Source organism: Thalassophryne amazonica, chromosome 1, assembly GCF_902500255.1.
Source record: "Thalassophryne amazonica chromosome 1, fThaAma1.1, whole genome shotgun sequence".
NCBI classification, from domain to species: Eukaryota; Metazoa; Chordata; class Actinopteri; order Batrachoidiformes; family Batrachoididae; genus Thalassophryne; species Thalassophryne amazonica.
Window position 1 is genome coordinate 61993136 of NC_047103.1, and position 27587 is coordinate 62020722.

General features: G+C 38.7%; 1 protein-coding gene across 1 annotated transcript in view; it reads left to right on the forward strand.

Moving 5' to 3' along the window:
• ofcc1 (orofacial cleft 1 candidate 1) overlaps positions 1 to 27587 on the forward strand; it is a 217375-nt gene that overhangs the window by 92776 nt on the left and 97012 nt on the right. Inside the window, exon 17 of the mRNA XM_034166227.1 lies at positions 26040 to 26294. Within this exon, the coding sequence (XP_034022118.1) occupies positions 26040 to 26294 (255 nt within the window). The remainder of the gene's footprint in view (positions 1 to 26039; positions 26295 to 27587) is intronic.

Genomic DNA, 27587 nt, shown 5'->3' on the forward strand with positions numbered 1-27587 from the left:
AACTTGCCCTCACTTGTGAACAAGATGCCAAGATACTTAAACTCCTCCACTTGGAGCAGTATTTCTCCCCTGAAACAGAGGGGATGAACATCACAAACAGGACTGGTGACAAGGGGCAACCTGGCGGGGTCCAACACCCACCAGAAACAGGTCTGATGTAATGCAGAAAATGTGGACACAACTCTATTCTTTGGTCTTATAGAGACTGGCTCGCACGTCACAGCGAATCTGGTACCATACTCCCACAGCACCCCGCCCCCTCCACACACACACACACACACACACACACACACACACACACACACACACACACACACACACACACACACACACACACACAAATATCATATAAGCAAGATCACTCTGAGATTTCTGAAGCCCACCAATCTGGATCAGATTCAGTGGAGTCTTTCATGCACTAATACTGTGGTGCAAATGTGGTGAGAATCCGTGAAGTAGTTTTGATTAAATCCTTCAAAACCTATATAAAATGAAATCTTGATCCAGAATCCTGATCCAGATCACCTCCAAAATTCAGTGGAGTCTTTCATGCCCTAATATCTATCTGTGGTGCAAATTTTTTGACACAATCCTTCAAAACCTATATAACATGAAATCTTGGTGTTCTGGATCCGGATCCAGATCCGAATTTAGTGAAGTCTGTTTTTTTTTTTTTTTTTTTTGGCATGTTTGCATTTTCGCATTTTTGAATTTTTACATTTTTGTCTCAAGTTTTGTTTTTTTTTTGTTTGCAGTCTTAAAATCAACACTTCACAAATCAATAAATATATAAATAAATACTTTGCACACTCGCCAAATGAAACATTTTTGTGCGACTGTATGATTCATTTGTTTCCTTTGTACATCAAACACAAAAAGAAAGAAAGTTTTGGCAGAAAAGGGATGTTTTCCTCATCGTCATAGCTTTCAGCCCTTGATTTTAATGAGAATTCAGGACTGTATGAAATATCAACAAAGCAACGCAGTCAGAGAGCATCAGAATAGGCTAACAGCTAAATTGCTTATTTAATAAAAAAAAGAAAAAAGTCACAGGTATTTGTTTTTATTCGAGCGGCAACAAAATTAAGGGGAGGGGATTAAGGCACACTCCTATAACAGCAGGGAGAGAGACGGAGATGTTGAGTCTGGGGGGGGTATCGGAAGGAGTTCTCTCCCTGGAGATTTAAAAGTACCCATGTTTCCTCATTTCTGGGAGTTGATAATTTATAGCTGCTGGTCACATATTAAACAAGATCAGAGACTACTCCCTGACATCTTCTCAACATACTGGGGGAATTCAAATGATTATCAGCGTATCCTGCCAACAAATGACGGCACAGGGACTATCTTGAGGGAGAGTGAATAAAAAAAGAAGAAGGAAAAAAAAAAACGAACACAGAACTCAGCACAAAGGGACACAATTAAATGGTTTTCACGATTATTCATAGTGCCGCGTTTTCCCTCTGAGCAGTCAGCGGGTTGTGTGAGACATTTTTGTCAGTTGTAGGTACGGCTCGTATTGAGCCGGCTGTTCCCCGATGCCCTGTGAAGGCGTCGCTATTGATTTCATCTTTACAAGCAAACATTACAGCGTCTCTGAGCTAAAGGCCCTGTGTTGTTGTTGTTGTTGTTCTCACGTGATCAGCGCGTCACAACGATACAACACCGATGTTGACTGTAACAGTGACGTTCGAGTCACCGCCGCATCTAAGTCATAGCCTTGTCTGTGGTCGCCCACCGTGCTGTTTGTCTTACTCTGGGCTTCTCCACATCACCTGAGGACGGAGTCGAGACGAATACTGAAGGGAATGTTTACAGATTCTTCATTTTGTTTGCCGTGATGATGTCACCTCCATCTCTTCTGGCATTTTGGGAGCTCTGTATCCCCTACGTGTGTTTGTCTGTGGGAAGGTGTGTGCACGCCTGCCTGAGCGTGCACACGTCCTATGTGGGATGAGGATTCATATGGCGCTGATTGAGGGATATTACTGCCATCTATTGAGCCACCAGAGATTGAGCTCATTGAGATTTTTATAGGGCGCTCAGACACAAATGTGCAAATCAGAGGCTCATGCATTATTAAGCCAACACTAAGAAACTGTAAGAGTCAGCGAGGAGATTCTCAGAAATAAAGCCTGAGACACAACACGTTCACTTAAAATATCTCACAACTCTATTGGACAAATTATTTATAAGCAGGTCACCATCTCAACAAACTCAATAAAATGTACAAATGCACATGCAACCTGTCTGTCATCACACCACAGTGTTTTGACTGCAGACTGTGCATACAGCTGTGACTACAAGGTTCAAGTGTGAACACAACTGTCAGTCACTAAACAGAAATCAATACTCTTACACATATGTTGCCTTTTCAGTTTGCGTCTTTACTGGCATTTAAGTGTTAGTTAGTTAGTGTTAGTGTTAACTAAGTGTTAGTTCCGTCTCATGTGGTGGTCGTGTGTACACCATCAACTCCATTTTATTCCTAAAGAGGATCACTCCATTGAATCAAATATAACTATGAGTAACTAGCAGCCCTATCCTCACCTAGGTCCTCTGTTTATGTATCTTATTGTTTCAACTGTGAGAGGTTTTTTTTTTACTTCTTAGATTCACTCACGTTTGTTTCTGCTTGCTCATCTATAATGTTGTTCTTTGTTCTTTATCAATAATCTTTGATCCTGATCAACATAAGGCTGATATTTGTTCCTTGAGTTTTGATTGTGACCTCTGACTCTGATCGTCATACTTTATTCCATGAAGCTGATCTTTGATCACTCATCTTTGATTCAGACCTTAGATCTTGATTGTTGAATTGTGATCTAGAAATTTTATCCTGATCACCATGCTTTATTCCTGAATGTAGATATTTGATCTGAATTACTTTCCTCTGATCCAGACTTTATTTCTTGATTGCTGACGTCTGATCCTGTACTGGTGCTGGTCACCATGCTTTTTTCATAAATGTTGCCCTTTGATCCTGATCATTTATCTTTGATCCAGATCTTAGTTCTTAACTGATAAACTCTTAGCGTGATCACCATGCTTTATGCTGATCAGAAACCTTTCATCTAAACCTTAAATCCTGATTGCTATACTTTGATCCTAAATTTTGACTTTGACCACTCATCTTTTGAGCTTTGATCTGAGACAGAATCAAATATCAGAGCTCAGTGATCAATGGCAAGATCCATGCCAGGATTTAGTCAACTCTTCCTGAGCTCTAGGCCTACCTGTCAATCAAATTTAGCTGAAATCCATGCATTTGCTATGAACATGTCCTGTTGACAGACAAGTGTTTGGACTCATGTTCAGATGGACAGGTTCACAAAAGTTAAACAACAAAACTAAGACTCCTTGCTGGAGGTAAAAATAAATTTATGGAGGCTCTTTGGATTAATTTGAACAAAAATATTGCTTCATATTAGAATTTTCCAGTATATTTTTTCAATATATCAACTGATCTCTTCTTTCAAGCTAGAGATTTAATTCTTTGTTTTTCATAACATTTCAGAAAGCATAAGTTGTTGCAGATGAAAGGAAAAAGGCCGACACAAAACATGGGCTTGTAATAACCCTAAACCATAAATTAAAATTTCAAAGACAACACAATGCATCTTTTACTGGCGAGTATTGACAATTGCAAGTCAATTCTGGGCAAAAGAAAAGACTATGAAAGCAAGCCAGGAATGGTTTTCTTTTTTCTTCGGAGTTTCTACACTGTTGATATCTGTTTGAACTTGCATGAAAGACTCTTGCTGAACTTCCAGCTTATTTGATGTCGTCAAGTGGAAAGTAAACCTCCCGTTTCTCACAGAAAGGCGCTCAGCAAAATCAAAGCACCTGAGTCACAGCTGTTGTTATTTGATAAAACTAATTTGATGCTTTTGGATAGCAAAGATAAACACTTTCCAAATTTATTAATTTTATACTTCAGGACTTCCTTCTAATACTTTGCAATAAGTGTAATCAGTGTTGTGATAAGTTAAGTTGATTACAAGCTTTATAAACCTTCCACGTTTTATACATTCGAAATAAATATATTTTAGTGCAATATCGCTTATTTAGCATTTAATTTGAGTTTACTTTCAGAAGATATTTAAGAACACAACAAACAACTCACAAACTTTCTTGCAACGTTTCTTTCCTTTCAGATGTTTTCTTGTGTTTCACTTTGTTGTTGTTGTTTGTAATATATAAATACTTTAGACTGGGTTTTAATTTCTGAATAAAATAACAAAGTCATTCTTTTGAAACTTGTTTAAAAAGGTTATTTCTACCCTATATATATATATAGATATATATATATATATATATATATATATATATTGTTATTATCATTATTGAAGATCTTTAAAGGTCCCCATGCTTTGTTTTGTATTTAGACATTCATGCTAGAGTTTTGAAATACATTAAATAGTAGAGAGAGAGAGAGAGAGAGAGAGAGAGAGAGAGAGAGAGAGAGAGAGAGCAAAACTTTATTCAAAGTACACTTTACTCAAAGTGCTTACTTTTTTGTTTATTTTTTTGTGTTGTTTTTTTGAATAAGTATGTTGACTCTGGAGATCACTGGTCAACGCATCTTCAGTATACAGTCTCCTTTATTGAGCTTAGTTCCAACTGTGGTAGAATCTATTATAGGCAAACACATCCATAGTTTTACTTTCATCATCTGCTGATTTATAGTATATTTTTACACTCATATGGCTGCATAATTGTTTTTGTCTGTCTTTTGCCATTAAATATATTTAGACTTTCATATTAAACTTCTCAAATTGTTTATTATAACCCCTTTAAATGATTTCATTTTAATTACAAAGTAATGCATTTTACATTAATTAATTTGATGAACCTGTGAGATGTTTGTGCCAGACGGGGCGTAGACACTGTGATATTTTGGACCAGATCTCCATAAATCATAGCTGCTGCACGTCAGAGCGTTTTGGTTGTCACATATCCCTGATTACTGTCAATTAGCTTTCATACTGTGTCTCACCAAAACTCAGATTTTGAGGAGAGAAACCTGCTTTAATCAAAGTCATTCTCACATAGCAATTAGCTCTAATTAGTCCAATTATCAAGATTCTAATTACATTGAAATATACCCCCTAAATCTCATATCAATTATAGGACGTATGACTTGTCCTGATCAGGACCTGAAAAGAGACACAAAAAAAAAATAAAGGTAGGCAGGAGACTCCACAACTCACTTCTTTTTAGCTTTTATTCCAAAATATGATGCCGCCGCTGGTTTGTTTCATAATCACAACTATTGATTGCAATAAAGTAGAGATTTTTAGCAAGTGTTTGTGGAAATAAATATTTCCTCTGTTGAAATCACACTAAACCTTTTGCAGGCACAGCAAGCACACAAACAAGCACAGGCGTGCGCAGCATGCTGCTCTCGTGCACTATAGCGCAGGAGGTGCACCAGCAAATCACGTACAGCCACGTGCACATCCTGTTTTCGCTGTGGAGTCAGAGGGAACACACTGACCTAATTTTCCCTGTTAACTTGCCTCATTTGGGACCGGCATGCCTCTCTCCCTGGTGAGCCTATCAGAGCGCTCGGCCGGGGGTTTGCATGTGTCTTTCTATCGTTCTGTGTCACCCGTGTGTTTGGAGGAGCCCGTGCATACGCGGACAGCATGCACAATATGATCAGTAATAGTCAGTCACTGCAAAAGAGTTATTAATGGAGAGAAAAACACCTGCAACAACAGCCAGTCTGCAGCGTCAAATCACAGTGTGGGGCAAAGGTCAATCTATTCTGATGTAATGCTGGTCAGCGAGGTGGGTGGAGATGCCAGCGCCGGTCACCCCCCTGGGTCTCTTGCTCTTTCCAGGTCTCTTTCCCTGTGCTGCTGTGTGCATGCGCATCACTCACGCGCGCCCTTGTGAAAGAGAGGCCCCTGGCTACCACAGCGCCGAGCGCATACATGTTTGGGTTTTCTACAGCCAGAGGCACCCTGGGTCATTTTGACTCTCACGGGCTCACACATTACCACCCCCCCTCCCCTTGTGTAAATCAGATCTGTCAGATAACTGACAGGTTAATGCCGCAGTATGATTGGCTCGTCAGCGGCGATGCCGGGTGTCAGTCAAAAGTGACTGCTGTCCCATTGGTGGTGCAGGTCAAATGTGTTTCCCACAGTCACGTATGAGAGAGTGAGAGGGCGATCGAGCCAGGCCAGAGGTAACGATTCGCTTGCATTCTTCTGACTTCGTCTGTAAACACTTGTTCCCCTATCTGACATTGAGATCTGAAAAAACGATGGCAGAAATCAATAAAATCCAGTGATAGGTCTTAACATGCAAATACACGCTGGCTAATGTTGTGCCCTTTGTAAATAAATGTGGACCAGTGTTAGTTAAATAGAAAATATTACTGACAGGCAGCTTGGAGATAATGCGCTTACATTTTCATGCACAGTGTAATATTTGTAAACATGATGTCATCATCAATGTTCATCAGCGCATCTGCCATTAAAGGGTAGGTGTGATGAACCTTGACTTCAGTCACTGAGCATTTTTTGACTACCCTGCACATCGGTGTAGCAGTGACAACAGGGTTTTGCTTTCATTGACGTGTGTGTGTGTGTGTGTGTGTGTGTGTGTGTGTGTGTGTGTGTGTGTGTGTGTGTGTGTGTGTGTGTGTGTGTGTGTGTGTGGACAAGATAACTCAAAAACTGCTGGACTGATTTACTTTAAATGTGGTGGGAATATTGCTTGGATAGATATTCAGAGGTGATTCGATTTTGGAGTAGTTTGGTCAAAGGTCAAGGAAAATATGGTCTGAAAAACACATTTTTTGATATATCTCAACAACGAAGAAACCTATATGGATGATCTAAAGCATATACTGATCAGCAAAATATTTCTGATTGATCAGTATGAATGACTTCATAATGAAGTCACAGAGAAGTCATATGATGAAGTCATATGTTGTTGTCAACACCATCGCAGACATATGCCTTTTAATGATGATTTGTGTAGGTACTTTAAATACGTGCATCTATATTGTCTTATGTTTAAATTTACCAAATAAAAATGCAAAAACAGTAACTCCAACGGTTTGAAGGAACCACATGTCTTAAATGAACAATTCAATCATTACATAATATTTAAATTTAGTAAACTATATTTGGTCATATGACTTTATGTATGATAGTATTATATTAATTATTAAGTCGTAGTATTATAGGATGTATTTTTGTATTCATTTAGAATATTACTCAAATAATATCAAACATTTATTTATTTACCTTGCACATCTGTAGTGTGCACGGTGTTGACCGACTTCTACAAATACACCACAGAGAGCATTGTGATGGGACCGCATTGTGTCTATCTATAACCAGGCCTCAGAACAGATTCTCCCCACAGATCATCAAGATCCTGAATAAACTGAAAACTAGTTATCACTGTTTCACTAAAGCACTGACCACATACTGCTCACCACACAGACACTTAATTCAGTTATTTTATATGTCTATCTAGATAGACATATCAAATAACTGAACACTATTCATTAACACAATTAATTACCACATGTTATCAATGTTCTCTATGTGCTCAGAATAGAATATGATATGAGCATTCAGGTAAAACACAGTGAACAGTGTAGCAAAATGAAAAAAATGACAATTAAAAACATTTAAATCAATTGTAATTTCCAATCATGGTCATTATTTTCATTGAAAATCATGTCTACCATCTCACAGTTTGGCTTTCATCAATTCCACCTATACATTTGATAGCAACATCAATTTTGAGAAGACTTCTTAACACACACACACCCCCCAGAGGCCAACTAAACCTGAATTGTGGCCGAATGCAAATTTGACCCCCATTCGGGGAGTGTCGAGGTGCATTGGAAAACGTCAGACAGCATTCTCAGAGCAGTCTAAACAGTCGGGCAGTCGTGTGGCCACATCGTTTAAAACAGTCATGGTGCAGTTGAGGTGGAACCACTAACGAACGGCAGTCGAAGTGCCGTCTGACCGCAATCTGACTGCATTCTAAACAATCAGACGGCATGAGAACAGCATACGTGACATTTTGATTGCGTTTGATGGGACGTTCGGCATGTTTTCGCCATGTCGAACGGTGGCCGAATGCGCCTGAACACACCACGAGTGCACCTCGAGTGCTGCTGGATTATACTCTGCCGAACCGCATCGGACTGCAATCATTCAGCTTGTAAGTGCATTCTTATTGTTCTTACTGCAACTTAGCAGCTGTCCAGGTACTCTTACTGTGTTCCACGTACATTTGTACTGTGTTCGGAGGCACACAGCATGTGCACGAATCAGTCGGGGCGGGTCGGAGCGCAGTCTGGGTGTTCGGACGGCTGTTCACTGCAATTCTTATTCCCTCCCAGATGTGGCACAGATCTGCTTTTTCGACATTCAGCCTGATTCGGCTTCTTTCTTCCTTCCTCCGTCTTACAGACGTATGACAGTTTGTTTCTGTGCCTCTTGATTATCTCCTCTCTGCCTCTAATTCTCTCCCACTTTCTTTATCTCACTTACTCTGCTTCTAATTTTCACTGCCTTTCTCTCTCCATCCTCCCCTCATTTCCTCTCTCTGTCTCTATCTCTCTGGTGTCCTGCAGTTATGAGGCAAGGTCAGAGGAGTGAAATCCATTTAAATACTGATGCAACCCTCTGGAGGGCCCTGCTCAGCCTCCACAGCACTCTTCCCTGTACGCCTCGACCAAATTGATGAATGGATGGCTCTCCTTAGATAATGTATTATTTGTCTTGCATTAATCACCCTCTACACATTCTTTGGCACCATGTTTTGTACATGTTCACAATGCCCCCAAAAAGTTTGCAGAGCTGTACAGCACTTCATCATGTTTGGGCACTGTGATGATGGAGGCAGCAGCTTTGTGTGCAACAAGTGCCTGGAAAGTCTCTGGGTTTGTGTTGATCCCTGGTGCATCTGCAATTGAACATTTTCCACCCCAGTTTAAAGTGCACCAAGGGACCTGCTCATTCAGCGTTTTAATCGGCTCTCGTGCTAAGTCAGGCGCTCCATAAAACGCCACATGTTGCACAACAATGAAACGGCTACCTCACATATACACTTTTAAACATTTCAAGGTGTCAGAGGAAGCCAAAACACATCTTTGCATTGTTTAGTCATTGCTGCAGTCATAAAGTTGATGTTTCTCTCGTGAAATATATATAAATTTGGACCCTGACCCCCTTTCTGAGACATCTGCATAGTTGAACAACCAAGAAATCACTTCACTTAATCAGCTGAAAATAATGTAATGCTGGTTAAGTGTTGGAGTTTACTATTAGATGGTGTAATTTGGACATTGACTTTAGTCTTCTTAGAGTTCCTACTGAATTTTATAATCCTTAATGAATGAGTTTTGTTTGCACAAAGCTTTAAAAATAAGTACTTTCAAGTTCAACTCAATTTTTCTTAAATGAAAGTCAGATGGCAAAAGTTTGAGGGTTAACGATAATTAAAATTTAATGCAGAATTAACATTTCATGACCAAAATGTTGTGTAAAACCCTTGCGATTCTGGCACTTGGTTTCAGTGCGGACGGTTCCCGGTTCGAATCCCACCCCTACCACATTTCTCCATGTAATGTGGAGTTGCGTCAGGAAGGGCATCCGGTGTAAAACTTGTGCCAATTCAACATGCAGATCCACCTTGGATTTGCTGTGGCGACCCCGAGTGCAAAACAAGGGATGTGTATATATATATATATATATATATATATATATATATATATATATATATATATATATATATATATATATATATATATATATATATATTGTACAATATATGTATTGTATATATATTGACTGTAATTTTTAAATAGTTAATGCAATATGTCGTTGGTGCACCTGAATTAAAGCTGAAACTCTACAGGCACATTTTTACAGCATACTTTCACTGTGATTGTATACAGAAGCAAAATAATAATAATAAAAAAGTGCTGTCCAAATACTTATAGATCTGGCTGGATTTAGATTGTTGATATGTACTTTTCAGCAGCACTTTTTAATTCTTGACAGTTTATTTCCAATATTTGTTTTGTGGCTTGTTGACAGAATTGACAGTTTTGGAAAAATAGACTTTCTAGTTTCTTATCTAAGATCAGTCAGCATATCACAAACTGGTTTTCCACCATCCTATCTGAATGACTATTTGTGTTTCTGTGTTTTCTTGCAAGAAAATACCAAACAGACGCAGCTGTAACATGTATGACCAAAACTGCTCATGATAAAGTCTTAATTTGTCTTTCAAACAGTGAAATTCTTAATTCTCTTTCCACCTCCTCATAAACATCTGTACCCAGGTTCTTTCTTTATCACTGGAAATCCATTCCTGAAGCTGTTTCATGCTTTTCTATTGTGCATTTTTGAAGGCCAAACACAACAACCACATCAGATTTGTAATGAATACATTTATGGTCACAATTCTGACTCCGTGCTTGGAAAATACCCTAATCTCATTATTATTATTATTCTTTTTTTGCATGCCAAGATGTGGGAATCATATTTTTATTTATTTCTTTTCTTCAAATTGTGCAAAAAAAGTCTAAAATGTAATTCCCAATATTTTAGACTGATATAGAACCATTTCAAGTACCTCGGTCCTTTCAAGTACCACTGGCCTTTTCTGCAGCCGCTGCATGCTTTCTTCCATGTAACATTTTCTCTTGCATTGTAAAAGAGAACAATCATCTATTATGCCAACAAGGATTCCTAATTAACTGGAACATATTTCTTTTCACTGCTTCTGATTATGCCCTCTTCTGGTCTGTCAGCTGCAAATAATTCAGATAATTTAGTGGTGCATCGTTATACTGTTTTAATTATATGATGATGAGCTCCATTCCTGCAGCTGAGTCAGTATTCAATCATTTTCTTTTAACTACACCCCAAATACCTGCCATGCTTCTACAATTTGTTCAGTGAGAGACAGGTATGTTTACGCCTGATTTGCCAAGGTTTGAGTAAAGATTTAAAACTAAAGCTCAGAAAGCCCCCAAATGGTCAGGTAATTGTTCTTGGAGCATGTAATAGTGAGAGGAAAACGCAACGCAAAGTTAAATCTGAAGCACTGCTTGTGATTCCTTTTCAGTATAAATAAAACTTCTCACAAGATGATATAAAAATGGCATAATTATCCACAGGCCTAGCAGGTGTGTTTTTATGCACACATCCAAAGTGCTTTGGAAAATGATACCAGCCCGGTAACCAATGATTATTATTTTATACATCTTGTGGGAGTGGGTGTCTTTGTAATTTTCATTTTGTGTGGCTTCATAGCTTCCTTTCATGTATTTGCCCCACCTGTGCGAAGCTGTCCTAATATGACAGTAAGCTTTTGTGTTTCTGCTTTTTGTTTATTTCATGGGAATGACCATAGCAGCTGTGCGTAATATGAACATGGACACGATGTGCACATTTTGCATGTGTAAGCCAAAAGCATGCTGACACCTTGTTGTATCTGAGAAAGTCTCAACTGGGAATACCTGAAGGGAGAATTTTGGAAAATTAATTATTTTAAAATGTTTTTGGTGTCATCTTTTCACTTGGGACAAAATTAATTGAATCAGCACATTATTTATTAAGAATGCAAACACTGTGTTAGCAAGCAGAAGCTAACTGCCTAGTTAATGTTATTGGACATGGTAAAAACCAGAACTCAGAGTAAACTGCTTCTTGTCACCACTGAATGGGCAAAAGCCTCACTAAAACTGCCCGGCTGCACAGCTGCTTCAATGCAGGGCTAAACATGCACACATTCACCACAGTAAATGTAAATATACTTTTTAAAGCATCCTCTGAGTTGCGGTTGTGCACAGAGTACTAAGAAGTCAACTGTAGAGGAGGGGCTAGGTCTTACAGAATGAGCCTCTACTTGACACTTTAGTTTTATGCACCTGTGGAGAGCCACAACACAGGAAGACTGCTAGGCTAAGGTAAGGCTAACTGTATATTCATTCATTTCACAAAGTAAATTCATATGTAGTAACTTAAACATACATATGTTTAGCACCTCAATGAAGCAGTCCATGCAACCAGACAATTCAAATGATGTTTTTGCCTCTTCAGTGCTTCAGTGTTTACCTCAAGTTCTTTTTTACTTCTCTATGCACTATCCCTGTACACCTTCCTATTGTCAGCCAAGTCCTCTAAACTCTTCCTGGAGAAACCTGAGGCTTTCTCAAGCCAGCTGGGAAATCTAATCCCTACAGCATGTCCTGGGTCTTCCCTGGGGCCTCTTCCCAGTTGAACATGCCTGGATGACCTGCCAAGTTAGACAGGGGGTATCCTCCCCAGATGCCCCCTGGTTTTATAACCACCTCACCTTCAACGTGAAGAAACAGTGCAGTCCCACCCAGATATTCGTCCCTGAGTGTAAGTCCAGATACACAACAGGGGAATCTCATTTCCGCTGGTTATCCACAACCTTATTCTTTCAGTCATTACCTCAAGCTCATGACTGTAGGTGAGGATAGGAGCGTAAATTGACTGGTAAACCCAGAGTCTTGTCTTTTGGCTCAGCTCTCTCTTCACCGTAATGGTCCAGTACAGCATCTGCAGGACCTCAGATACAGCACTGATCTGTCTATCAATCTCATGCTCCAACTTACCCCCACAAGACCCCGAGATGTTTTAATTTCTCCACTTTGGGCAATAACTCACCCTTGATTCAAAGGGGACACCCTTTTCTGTCAGAGATCCATGGTCTCAGATATGGAGGTGCTGATTGTCATCCCAGTTACTTCACACTTGGCCTCAAACCTGGCCAGTGCACATCGGAGGTCACAGTCTGTTGAAACCAACAGAACAACATTATCCACAAAAAGTAGGGATGCAATTCTGAGGTCAACAAATTGGACACCCTCTTATTTCTGATTGCACCTTAAAATTCATCCATGAACATCATTGCACCCAAAATTCAAGCAAGTTTCAAGTGTAGGCAAAAGTACACAAAGGAGGCTGTTAACAACTGTGGAATAGTTTGATGGGAGTTTTATATATGTAATGTAGTCATAAATATTTAAAAGTCACAAAGACTGCCTCCATCTACTCAGCTACTTACCGTATTTTCCGGACTATAAGTCGCACTGGAGTATAAGTCGCACCAGCCACTTTATCCATTATAAAGAAAAATAAACCATAAATAAGTCGCACCGGAGTATAAGTCGCACCAGCCACTTTATCATTATAAAGAAAAATAAACCATAAATAAGTTGCACTGGACTATAAGTCCCATGGACATACAGGTATGTTAACTTAACATGAAAAGTTCAGATGATAATATTGTGACGGCTACCGTTTTCAGATGCATATTTCACCAGTCGTAACTTACAATCTGCAGAGTATGATTTTCTTTTTGGTGGCATTTTTTCGGGCCTTCTCCATTGTCTTGTTAAGTTATCAGTAACGTTGAAATTTTTATTTTTCTATGGTAGTCAGAAGTCGCAGGAACAGTCACACAAGCCTTGAGTGCCCTCTCGTGAGCTGCATTTTACCTACAGATATGTTTGTATTTTGCGGACCACATTGCGAGCCGAACCATGCAGCACCTACCTGCGCAGCTCATGACCTCCCAGCGGTGTCGATCCAGCTCCTTCCAAGTGCAGACGCTAATCCTCCGCCGTCGCTCAGTGCTCCCATGCAGCTCTCAGCGTCAACTCTGCTCACACTGATATCCAAGGGTTGAAGCTGTTTTGTTAGCCGTCCCGGAATAAACACCATGTTCGTCTGCTTCAAACGCTATTCACAATCTTCGACGCCAGCTCCTTCCAAGTGCACACACTAATCCTCCGCCGTTGCTCACCCGGTGCTCCCACGCAGCTCTCAGTGTCAACTTAAACACTCTGCTCACATTGATATCCAAGGGTTGAAGCTGTTTTGTTCGCCATGCCGGAATAACACCAAGCACCGTATTCGTCAGCTTCACACGCTGTGGGTGAGGTGAGGAATACGCGTCCAACGTTCTGTTCTCTGATTGGTTATCGCGACCAGCGTGACTTATAGGACGGCCGCCATACTACAGTGTCCATGATGCATTGCATTTCCTTTTCTGGTGGCCATTTTAAAACATAGATCGACTCTGTCACATAAAATTGTTTTGTTACAGTAAATTAATTGAGATCCTACCGGTATATTTTTCATTTATAAGTCGCACCGGAGTATAGGTCGCACCCCCGGCCAAAACATGTAAAAAAGTGTGACTTATAGTCCGGAAAATACGGTATGTTTTGTCACTTTTTCAATCGAAACATGATTACAACTTCTTTGGGAATTGTGGGGTCAACCTCAGAGGAGGAGGGGAACAAACACACAAACATTTCTCAAATGACAGTGTGATGACTATATACATGCCGACTGCACCTCAGTATGGAGTTGCGCTTAAAGTAAAAAGCATTCTTAGTATGCTTTCACATCTACCCTGTTTGTTCCATTTTGAACTGTGGTCTGTTTATTCTGATAGTTGGGTTAATTTTGGGAACGTGTGAAGATACATTTAAACTCTGGTGCCAACCAAACAAGCAAACCATGGTCTGGCTGAAAAAGTGGGACTTACTATGATTCCAAATAGACTGTGGTCTGGTGCTGTGGTGATGAATCAGATCCAGTGGACCAAACGGGTACTTTAGAAGTGAATTACACTGAGTAATGGCCAGTATAATCTGCTTTGCTATGAAAAGGCACTGCAGAATGAGTTGTGGTTTGATGTGGAGTAGAGATGTGCCAAAGTAAAGTTTATTCACCACCATTAAAGTTTGCAAAGATCCACAAAAACTATATTGAGTTATACACAGTGTTCAGGAAAGTACTTACATAGAAGAGTTGTCACAGATCTTTAGCAGAGTGTCATGTCATATATATATATATATATATATATATATATATATATATATATATATATATATATATATATATACATATATATATATATATATATATATATATACACACGTCATTATGAAGTCATTCATACCAATAGTGATTAATATTTTGCTGATCAGTATATTCCTTAGTCCAGCCTTTCTCAAAGATTGGACCAAGGACCACTGTTGGTCCGTGAGCAACCTCTAGTGGTCTATTAGTATATTGGTAAAATATCACATTTTAAATTCATATTCTGAGTAAAAAGTGTTCAGAAAACAGTTTAAAAATCACTCCAAAATCCAATTGATAGTAGCATTATGTATTACATTCGTGATTAAATCAACTCACATGTAAATTTTTATTGCTTTTGCATATTTGGGGAGTTGAGTGGTGGAGTGGTCTACAAGATTTTTTATTGGTTAAGTTGTCCTTCATCTGAAAAAGTTTGAGAAACTGCTTTAGACTTATTGGTTGTTAAGATACAAAATACTACTACTACTACTACTACTACTACTACTACTACTACTACTAACAATAATAATAGACCTTGACCTTTCACCAAGTTACTCCAAAATCTAACCATAGACAAGCCATATTCTCACCAATTTTGAAGGTAATCCTTGCAGCTGTTTTTGAGTTATCTTGTCCAAAGTTACTTTCACACACACACACACACACACACACACACACACACACACACACACACACACACACACACACACACACACACACACACACACACACACACACACACACACACACACACACACACACACACACACACACACACACACGCCAGAGATACCTTCCCAATGAGCAGAGTTAAAAAAAAAAAAGGGACTCAGCCTCCATTCAGGCTGGTGATCAGATTAGTTTTAGTTTAGGTCTTCAGGGTTCCATGAAGATGTATACCTTGGAACATTAATATATCATGTCTGATCAATGATTTGACATTATGCTCACATGTACCAGTTTGGTATTTACAGTCAGCAGTTACACAGTTTTCATTATTTTGCCTCTGTGCACCACACCGCAGTTGAAGCAAAATATTCAAGACATGCTTGCTCCAGTGTCAGCTTTGATTTCTAAGGAAGAGTCACAATGTCAATACGTCAGGTCATCATTTTATGGATTCTTTACATGATCAGTTTGGTTTGATTGTGGCGTATACTCAGTTATCTGTAACATGCTTTATGTTACAGATATGCTCCCTGAGCCTGGTTCTGCTGGAGGTTTCTTCCTGTTAAAAGGGAGTTTTTCCTTCCCACTGTAGCCAAGTGCTTGCTCACAGGGGGTCGTTTTGACCGTTGGGGTTTTACATAATTATTGTATGGCCTTGCCTTACAATATAAAGCGCCTTGGGGCAACTGTTTGTTGTGATTTGGCGCTATATAAAAAAAAATTGATTGATTGATTGATTTGTGATGTCAAACTATATTATTTTGATACATCAGATTTGACAATATAAGTCAACTGTACAGTTGAAGTGTTTCCTCATTACATGTTATGAACATTTTAAGGGTATTGTACGTATTTTACTTATAAAGTATCAAAGTATGAGGAAAAGACAAAAAAGTCACCTCTGCAGCACCTGCGGTGATCTTGGCTTCTTTCGTCAGCTACAAGATCTGCTCTGACCACAGACTCTACGTGTCTGACAGCTTTAAAACAGTCCAACATCGGGGCGGCAAAAAGCCATGGGGGAATCTGTTCCTATGGGCCGTTCTATTGAGAGTCACCTCTTGGTACTATATTCTCTTTAGTTTCACTACACCATGAATCTGTACAAACTGTGATGCAAAAGACAAAGGCTGCACAATATACAGTTTCCCCAGTTACAGAAGTGTGATTCTTCATATTCAGAAATGTGGCTGTAAAAGTGATGATGTGTATTATAACCAATTCTTTGATTGAAATTGTCTGATTATTTATGGGCTATGTAAATGGAGGCACTATGTATACATTATTCCTAAATAGTTTATGTGATATTTTTGTTGTACACCTTATGGACCTGAGTTTTCATGTTTTGATCAAATAATTAAAATATAGCACAATGCTAAAATACCCTATCATATGAGCATTGTTTTCTTTATAATTTGCAGTTGTTTAATTAATTATTAAGATCCTATTGTCTTAAATGTACAATTTGTACATGTTCAAATCAAATCATCATTTGTTCATGTTGTGCAAATTATGGAATATTTGTTGATCACCCTCTGTGCATTTGCAGTTATTAATGAGACAAATTTAACTCCATAGAAAGTTAACTTTGAGTTTGCAAAGTTAGCGTTCGAGCTAACGTCTGCAAGGTGTCTTGTAAATTACTCCAGAGGTGTTATCAGGTTACAAAAACAACATTTTCAGTTTTAGAAGTGTTTATTTCTCACTAGTTTTTACATAATATACCAGAAACTAAGCTGTTAGCAAGTAGCTACACCAGAAAGTGACGTCACCATGCTAACTCGGCGAAATGTCTTGTCAATGTGTTCAGAGGTGTTATTAGCTTCCAAAAACAGCATTTTCACTTTTAGAAGTGGTTATTTCAAACTAGCTTTTACATAATATTTGAGAAACATGTATATAAACACAGAAAACAAAGCAGTTTTGAAGAGACCAGCGACTGATGTCACAGTGCAGCTCTACTCTGATTGGCTTTCACCAGTGTCGCTCACAACCAAAACAGATCAGATTGAAGCAGAATGTGACTTTTTAACCTCTTAAAATACCTCTTAAAATAGGTCAGGGTTAGCCAACTTTGAACTTATCGAAGGTCTGTGTCCCAAGAATGTTCCCTGTGAATTTCAAGAGTCTGGCAGCAATAGGACCGGACATGTGCTGAGCAGACAGACGGACGGAAAGCCTTCGTAATACCCGGTGGCCATATTTGATGGCCTCGGGTAAAAATAGAAAAATCAAAACAAAACAAATGAAATATAGGTGTGAAAATGTCCTTGAACTTAGCAAAACTGTAAGATTGTGCAGGTACGTCCTCACATTCTCTGTCAGCCACTCAGCAAACTGGCTTGTTATGTTTTGTTCCTCTGTATGTCTCGAAGAAGGGTGTCACAGGAGACTCAAGTGTTGACACACAAGGAAAGCAAACATGTTGAGTGAATAATTGGTGCAAAATCTTTGTCATCTCTTTGTTTGGTCCGTAGTCAACTACGTCACATTTGCATCATTCCAGCAACAGTCTCTTGTATTATAAGACTGACTCGTACATAACCTCACCTGCAATTTTGTCTAATTTTTGAACACAATTTGTTGCAACTCCTAATTAGACTGTAAACAAATGCGGCTTTTTAAAACTTTGTATTTCACATTTGTGTGGCGTTCTCTTTGGGAACCCCTTCGTTGTGTGTTTATTGCAAGTTATAACTACATTTTGCATTGCATTTTTTATTATTATTTCAGTGAATTCGATGCCAAACTGAAACCTCACAAAGTGGTTGTGTAACCCACAGAGGACAGATGGCAGACACAAAACAAATATATTATCAGTATTCTTCAACAATGAAGTGTGAACAAAGATGTGGTATCTTCCGTTCTATCTCTCGACACCTAAGATAATGACTTCCGTAATCACCACAAAACTGGTGCATCTGGGCCACTAAGGGAACAATCACATTATCTGTCAATCTTTTAAGTCTATTTTCACACTATCTTTGCGTTCTCTATTTCCCCAGCAGCAAAATATTCTCCCAATATGCAGAAAAAAAAGATGTGTGGTTTTAGTGCGAAATATAAACAATGCCAGTGGCCCAAATACGAAAGTGACAGAAAATAACTTAATCCTCACAATAAAGGGATGAGGCCGATACTTTAAGTGGTCTCAGACTGGAGGGTTTAAGCCATCAGGGGAGATTCTGAGGGCTACCTACCCTCTCCTCAGGCCCGGAGCCATGTCTCCATAAATCTATTATTCAAAATGTACCGCCACGCCGTATTACCCCCCACCCCTTCATTCCCTATTACCAACACCATCTTCAAGGTTTCCGACTTGTTTCTACTTGCTATTCAATTTGCGTTATTTGCAAGAGCGCAGCACCCATTTGTCACTGCGTAGTACAACTTTAAGGGAGCCCACCTGGGAAAACCAGTCCAGGACAGGGTTCTCGCTGAAGCGGCTGACAGATATACTCTAGTTAAAGCCGCTTGTGATTTACAGGTCTTGGCACACATCGGTCAGGTTTAGGGAGTTCTTTTAAAGCACGCTTTGATGACATGGGAATGAACAAGAAACATATCACAACTGAGATAAAGAGGGAGCAGCTTCTGGCCCAGTTTTCATAAACTCACATGAAGTACAATTAAAACATGGTATTATGCGCCAAGTCACGCCTGTTGAAGTAGTTTCATCTTTTTGTCGGTACGTCACATGTGATCAGTCTTTCAGAGGATTAGCTGTGATATTGGAATGAAGCGTGCTTCTTTCCTGTAAGATAAAAAAAAGCCCACACCTCTGCTCCCCACCTCTTTTTTCCTGAATTCCCCTTTTGTTAATTGAAGTGACATAATGAAATCAATTCAGTGGTGATAACAGATTTCACATCATGTTACCAGGACATCTAAAAATATTCCTCTTTCATACATCATCAATATCTTCATTAGATGAAAGATGGGCGCCAGGATGTATTTGCTGTTTTTGTTTAATGCTGGCTGACAGGGCAGCATCTTGCCCGTGTCTATGATGCAGTGTTAGTTTTTTTCCTACTCTGAAATTTCACTTCTGCAGACATGCACAATACCGACATACATTGACTTTAATTTTTATCATCTGTTGGTTTTCATTTCATTTTGGTCTAATTGATCAAAATACAAAGGGATAGCATAAACATGTAGTTATTATAATTATTATTATGATAGCATGGTGGATTAGCGGTTAGCACTGTTGCCTCACAGCAAGAAGGTCATGGGGTCGCTTCCCACCTGGGGACTTTCTGTGTGGAGTTTGTATGTTCTCACCATGTCCGTGTGGGTTCCTTCTGGGTGCTCCGGCCTTCTCCTACGTTCAAAGGCATGCAGGTTAGGTGAACTGGAAACTTTAAATTGACCATAGGTGTGTGTGCGGGTGTGAATGTGTTTGTTTGTCTATGTGTGACCCTGCGACCGTGAGGCAGTCGGAGTCCGTGGACATTTTTAAGTTAAGACTTAAAACCTATTTTTATTCTCTTTCTTATGAATACTTTTTATTTATTTATTTTTAATCTGTTTTGTTCTTTTACTTCTGTTTTTATTTATTTATTTGAATTTTTAAATTTTTATTTATTTATTTGAATTTATATGTTGAACTGTTCTGTGTGAGACGCCTTGAGACAGCTTTTGTTGTGATTTGGCGCTTTATAAGCTAATTAAATTGGAATTGTAAAACTGGCGTCATGTCTGGGGTGTACCCCGCTTCACACCCTATGACTGCTGGGATAGGCTCCAGCCCCTCCATGACCCATAATTGGAGTAAGTGGTTATAGAAAATGGATGGATTATTATTATTATTAACATTATTATTATTATCATTATGTCGCAACTAAAACAAACTTGTTGACAGCCCATTTTATCTCAGCAGTGACAATCACGTCTCTGGATCCTCGGCCTTTGAGATCGATAGATGCCTGGAAAGTATTTATGGAGTCATGAGGTTGCTGGACTGAGGTGTTTGCCATCTTGAAACCATTGCACGACACCAAACGTCTTTGGTGTCCTGATGTTTTGTTAAACCCCTTGAATTATTGCTAATGATACATGACAAGTACAGCTTAATTTTTTCAACTACCACTTAATTTTCTACTCCACTGTGGTGGTCTAAACAGCCAAAATTGCAACAATACAAAAAGTGTCCCCTACTTACGGACTTTATTGTACTGTATCTCTGAGGCAGATTAGAGAATTTTCTTAAAATGAAGATGTGAAAGGTTTTTGCTCCAATTTAACATAGACTTTATGAAGGATTGCAATAAAACAGTTCTGTGTTCTACCTTAGGCACATTTAAGTTACCATACTATGTTTTTTAATGACTGATGCAAATGAAGTCCATGATATATTTAGTGACTTGGAAATGTTCACATATCCAACCACTGACACAAATATAAAGTAAACTGGCTGTAAAGTGATGACTTAGATGTGTTGAAAGTTAAGACTAAAATCACATAACATGCAGAACTTTTCAGCCGAACCTGTGTTCTTTCATTTATTTCTCTATCCACTTATTTCAGTTAAACATCTTGTTTCAAATGCAACTAGACAATTGTTTGATGTTGGCAAACAGGGAAGAACATGTACGGCTGCATTTTGATCCAAGTCTTGCCTAATTATTTGGAGATGGGGAGCAATGTGATTGATTCTTTTTTTTTTTCTTTCTTTCCTCTATTTTATTTGTCTGTAGGCATGGTAGGATTTTCCCTAGACACACTCTACAAAGTGGATTCCTGTTGTGCTGTGGGACACAGTGCTGAGACAAGGGGATGTCCACAGGCAAAGGCCTTAAGTCAAGCACTGTGATGTTAGCCACACTTTTACACCTACTTTAGCCTCGGTCTAATTGTGAACAGCCAGACAATAGGGGCCACCTTTGTCTGCTTGGCAAACAGAAACGATAATGTGTGTTTGCATATCTATGCCCGTTGACACACACTAATACTACACAGCGTTGTGTACACGTATTTTTTGGATTTCATTTTCTCTCCTTCTTTCGTCTCTTCTGCTCCATCTGTGCCCTCCATATGAAAGAGAATAGTTTAGCAGTCCTGACAAAGGGCGGCACAGAGGAGGCAGTGCTGGAAGGGATTCCTATCTGTGTGTGTGAAGAGATTGTGTGCATCTGAGCACTACATTTTCTACCTACTTACTAGAAATACAAAAAAAAAAAAAAAAAAAAAAAAATTTGATTTGAACACACAATATATATTCTTCATCAATGAGTATCTTATTGGTAAAAGTGCATCATCGTGCAGTGCACATAGGGCAGCATGGTGGCACAAATAATTAGTGTGCTTGCTTCTCAAACAGAATGTCACCAGTTCAAGGCCCAATTCAATTCTATGCCCCATTGTCCATGTACATCTGGAATTGTGTCAGGAAAGACACGCATTTTAAAATGTGCCAAATCAACATTTAGATCCATATTGGATCGACTGTGCTGACACATCCTAAAACATATCCTGACTTTGGAATTCTCTGATTACAAAAACTAGTCAGGCTTTGTTAACTCTCAGTTTGGTGGCATGTCAACACAACAGCTTGCAGCATTGCTAATAACATACTTGCTGAAGAACATTTAACATGGCCACTGCTCACAGTTAAATATGTCACTTTCAAAAATGTTGAGCTATTGTGTAAAAAGGAAACATCATGATTGGTAATGTTGTGGTTCATTTGATCAGTCACTGTCCTGCTTGTTAGATAGTAAAAAGTAAGTCCTACGTAGGCCTTGAGGCCCATCAAGCTGGTGCTTACTCCCTAATCCCATTGCATGATGAGAATGCACAGGTTCACCTGGATGGGTTGCGGGTCCATCACAGGTTCCTTCCCGGCCAAGGCTGGTACCCATTTACAGCTGGGTGGTCTGAGACTCTGCAGATGAAGAGTTGATCAGGTAACATCAATGGGAATTGAAACCCAACATTTTGTTTGGCAGTCCAACTATTTTACAAATGAGCTAACTGGTTACAAGTTAGTTTGCTTGGAAAGATTTTACTGCAAATCCAGTTTAAGGACAAACTACGTTGTGTGCAATATTTAAGTCAAGTTCAAACTGACATTCATTCTTAATGCTTCCTCCTTTTCAACAAAGTAACGGTAATATAAACAAAACTAAGCATAAGGACAAGATGAGGGAACAATGTGTATTACATCAACTTTTTCATTTTATTTTTTGTTTATTAATTGTTTATATATATATATATATATATATATATATATATTTTTTTTTTATTATTATTATTTTGTTTTTTGACTTACGCCTAGGCCATAGCATGACAGACCAAGTAACAGGTGCAGATGCTTCCAATGCGGAATCATTCCCAGTTCCAAACCATCTCTGCCCCATTCTCCATGATCATCTGGTATTGGGTCAATAAGATCATTCAGTGTAAAACTTGTGTCAAATCAACATGGGGATCAATACTGTTTATGCTGTGGCAACCACAACCAAAAAGAGAGAAGCCAAAATATAATAATAACAATAATATATATATATATATTAATATATATATATATATATATATATATATATATATATATATATAATAATTTTCTTGTCTTTACACATATTGCCACCCATACTATTTGTTTTTTATGCACAAGCTGGATATGGGACAGTGATATCTTGCTTTACGTGGTAATGTAATTAAGTTGCCATTTATTTTAACATATGAACAGTGAGAAGGGGTAGGAATTTGTAAGTACTTACTTCTTCCTACTCCTTTTCATGCATTGTTTCTTGAGTGACAAATATTTCTTTTGGATTTTTCTTTTTTGCGTGCTTTCTTTGTTTGAAATAAATAAATAAATGCATTCATTCATTCATTCATTCATTCAGGGCCAAAACATGTCATCATCCTTATTGTTTGCTTGTGGTTTCTTCCTGCAATCAAATAAATGAATAAATAAAATAAAAAAAAATCTCCTGAAGGAGTTTTTCCTTATTGTTGCCAATGTGCTTGTTCATGAGGTGATTAATACAGTTAGACCTGTCTCTTGTGTAGTGACTTGGCATGACTTATGTTGTGATTTGGTACTGTATAAATAAATTGAATTGAAAACTGAAATGAACTGGTAATAAATATAATTTGTAAAGTAAATATGTATAAATGTGTATAAATATAAATTAAAGAAACTGAATTTGCTTAATATGACCAGCTGCAAAAGTCTGCTTTATGATATTCATATTTACATCATATAATTGAATATTTGTGTGCAACCAGATAAATTATCAGTTATATACAGGGAGTATATACCTCTGGCAAGTTTATTTGTTAACCGACAGAGGAGGGAAATCAGAATTTCGGCTTTTATTAGACCTTTATGATGCTGACATCATAACTTGAGGTCCAGTTAAAATCACAATTCAGTATTATTAGCATATGTATAGACATGTTATGTCAAAAAGGCACTTATCATGCAACCTTGAAAGACATCAATTCAATTTCATTTCTATTAAATTTTAATTTATTTCATTATATATAGTGTCAAATCACAACAAAAGCTGCCTCAAGGCAATTCACCCTAGTAAGGTCTAACCTTACCAACCCCTAGAGCATGGGTTTTCAAAGTGTGGGAGAATGACGCCCCCTTAGAGAACAAATGCAAATAGCACTCCCCACGACACACATACACACAATTTCAACATTTTCATGTGTTTCTTTTTATTCTATATATTATTATATATTTTATATTCTATATTTACACATGTTAAACACATTTTAAAAGTATTTGTGTTTTTAAGGAACTGTCTATGCATTTACACCTTTTACACCCTTTTCAAACATTTTAAACGTGTTTTTAAAGAACTTTCTATTCTTCTATTTTTATCTTTTGTTTAAACATTTAAACATCTCTGTGTATTTTTAAATGTCTTTGGCATAAGTAACGTCTTTGGCATAACTAACACATTTTAACTTAAATAATGTTAATTCAAACAGGGATGGGTATTGATAAGATTTTATCGATATCAATGCCATTATCGATTCCGCTTATCGATCCGATTCCTTATAGATTCCCTTACCAATACTTCCTGTGAATTTTCTGTCTACTACAAGTAGGCTTTACAGGTTTTCTATATCAATAACATTTTATTGAGTCTTAAAGTAAATAAATATGAAATTGGTCACTGGATCCTTGATCTCTGGACATAAATAAAAATGCAAAATCTGTAGTTTTTCTCAAAAGCATTTCCTGTCAGACATTAATGGCATGAATGTCACTCCATACCTCCGAGTTGAGCTCTTGCAGACAGCTGCACATCAGCATCAGTGTAACGCATAAAGGACGCAGGACATCTCATTTTGGAAGGAAAAAAATGTTTTAGTCTGTTGTAGTTTGTTGTCTGCGTTACCACGTTTGGAAAGAGGTGTCATTTGATTTAAAACGGTGATTCACTTTGAAGTTATTCATTCCAACCGGACTCTAACTTGACTCGGCAGAGAGTGGCACAGCATTTGAAGCTGTGCCAAAGGAATGGAGGACGATTCTCGTTTCTTACCTGCAACAACACAAGAGTCCCAGTTAGTGAGTTTAATTTGCACAAAACTGACTCACGATTGACATTTTTAAATGGCTTTGAGAGGGGTTAAGAAGCGGACTTGTCGCTTCTGAAAACCAGTGAAGCAATGAACCAACAAAGTAGTGGGTCAGAGCACTGTTTCATTGCTTCAAGAACAGCTGCTGCAGAAGCGGTTGATTACAGACCTCCTGCAGGGTCTGTAATCAACGTAAAAAAAAATTATAATTTTCCTGATAAAACACCCTGAAAAACAGCGCCTGCTCTGAAGGACCGATAAGGGAAGTGTTAAGCAAAAAGGCTATTGATGTTGAGAATCATCTCTTAATGATTCTCGAAAAGAACCATTTCTCGGTACAAAGTAAACAGAAGGTCAAAGGAAACTATGCCCAGCAATGTTAAAAAAGATGAAATAAATCATTTTGCACCAGGCCAGATCAAAAATATAATTGACTCTTCCCTGATCAAAGTATCACCTTACTTATAATGACAATGAGTATTTTGTGTTTTTGTCCAATTGTTTACACAGCAGATAAGGTAGCTCAGTGAGATACATGTTGGACTATTAATTTGTAGCCTTGGGTACAAAGGCTCCTTGTCCCAGTCCACCCGGCTGTAAATGGGTACCAGTCTTGCCTGGAGAATTAACCTCCAATAGACCGGTGTATCACCCAGAGTTCAGTTGTAGAACTGTCCAAATAACCACTGGCAAAAATGGACCTCAGGGCCTACAGTATGACTTCCCTCTTTGCACAGACAGACAGTGATGTTTCCAGCGGTAATAGTTTCCCACGACAAGCTGCATAACTTCAGTCCTTTCATTCCAACGAATAATGTAAAGGAATGGCTGCAGTTCTTAGCAGTTTGGTTGCGTCAGAAATGGGTTTGTCTAAAAATGATGTGTGTGATCTTCTGCTGCCTATAATACTAGAAGAGCTGCACTGACTGGACCTGGATCCTGCACGGCACACCTGTCCGATCGAACCCGCTTGGCCCTCCGCATGCTGCTGTATGAGTTGGGCTTGCCGTTGCCCCGGCAACAACAACAGCATAGTAGCTGGCGTGGCTCTGCTCGGCAGCTCGGTCTCATTATGCTGCTGCTGGCTTTGATGTGGTTTGTAAGGCTCTACCTGCATTACTGCAGCCAGTGGCTCTACCTCCAGGCCAAAGCAGTTCCTGTCAACAAGTGAGTTTGCTTCCTTTGATATCACCCTCAACGCACACTCACACATACACAATTATGGGTGGTGGGATGGGATGGGGGGGTTAGCTGGGTACACATGCATGCACAGAACAGAATAGATACACTCTGAGATCACATGCACACAAAATGCTGCAAACTTAAATGTTTTTGAGATGCATTCATAGATTGCCTGTGCACGTATAAAGCGTAGTTGTGTGAAATTGGTTGTGGATGGGGAACAGACCATTGATGCATGTGTGTAACAGATAATGCACCAAACCGATGGTGCAAACCCAAATCATTTGTTTGGAATCCCCCCATTAGCATTTTAACAAGCCTCTCTCAGTATTAACAAACCACTGCTGGGGGAGTTCGCCTGTTTTGTCACATGTCCCAAAAGGCTTCATTATTTGGAAGGAATTTATTATTTGCTACAGAGCATTGATAGTAAACAGCAATAAGATATCACTAAACTGTTAAATCACATCTCAGTTGCATATGGTGCTGATTTAATTCTTCACAATAAAAGGTCCTGGCTGCAAACGTGCATAGAAGCAGGTTTTTATTACATTAACGTGGCAGCACAAACATCCCAAATTACATCACGGGAAGTGACACAAGAGGTAAGAAGGGAGGGGAAACAAATGTGACTGAATGAGGAAATAAAAAAAAAAAGATGGACTGAGGGTGTGGATAGGAGGTGAAAAAAAAAGGGAAAACATAGGGAGCGGATGTCGGATGACAACGTCCACATGTCCGAATCTGATGTGCTCCCTCTGAGCATTTCTGCCCTCGCAAAAGGCCAAAGCATGTGGTGACCAGAGAGAGAGAGAGAGAGAGAGAGAGAGAGAGAGAGAGAGAGAGAGAGAGAGAGAATGACGAAGAGTGAGCGAGTTGTGACGAGTCCTACTCCCTTCTTGTTTTCTATGACAGGTCACTGCAATGAGTTTCTTTGGAAGACACTTTGCCCATGCTGCCAAACCAAATAATTATTATTCATAACAATAACACCTATGTTAGTTAGTATACAAATAATGAATGTTCAATGGTAACAGTATTTCATGAGGTGAAAGATGAAAATGTTGAATATTGAATGGAACATTTCATCTTTTACCTCATGAAATATTGTTACCATTGAATAAATGACAGAAGAGTCATTATTTGTTTTATATAACAACTAAAATAGATTCCATTTGATAATTTGTTCATCTAATATATAAAGCTGACTATGCGTGTATGCATGTGTGTTTGCTATGCACAGCCACAGTAATTAAGCAATCAACACCAAACTTGTTA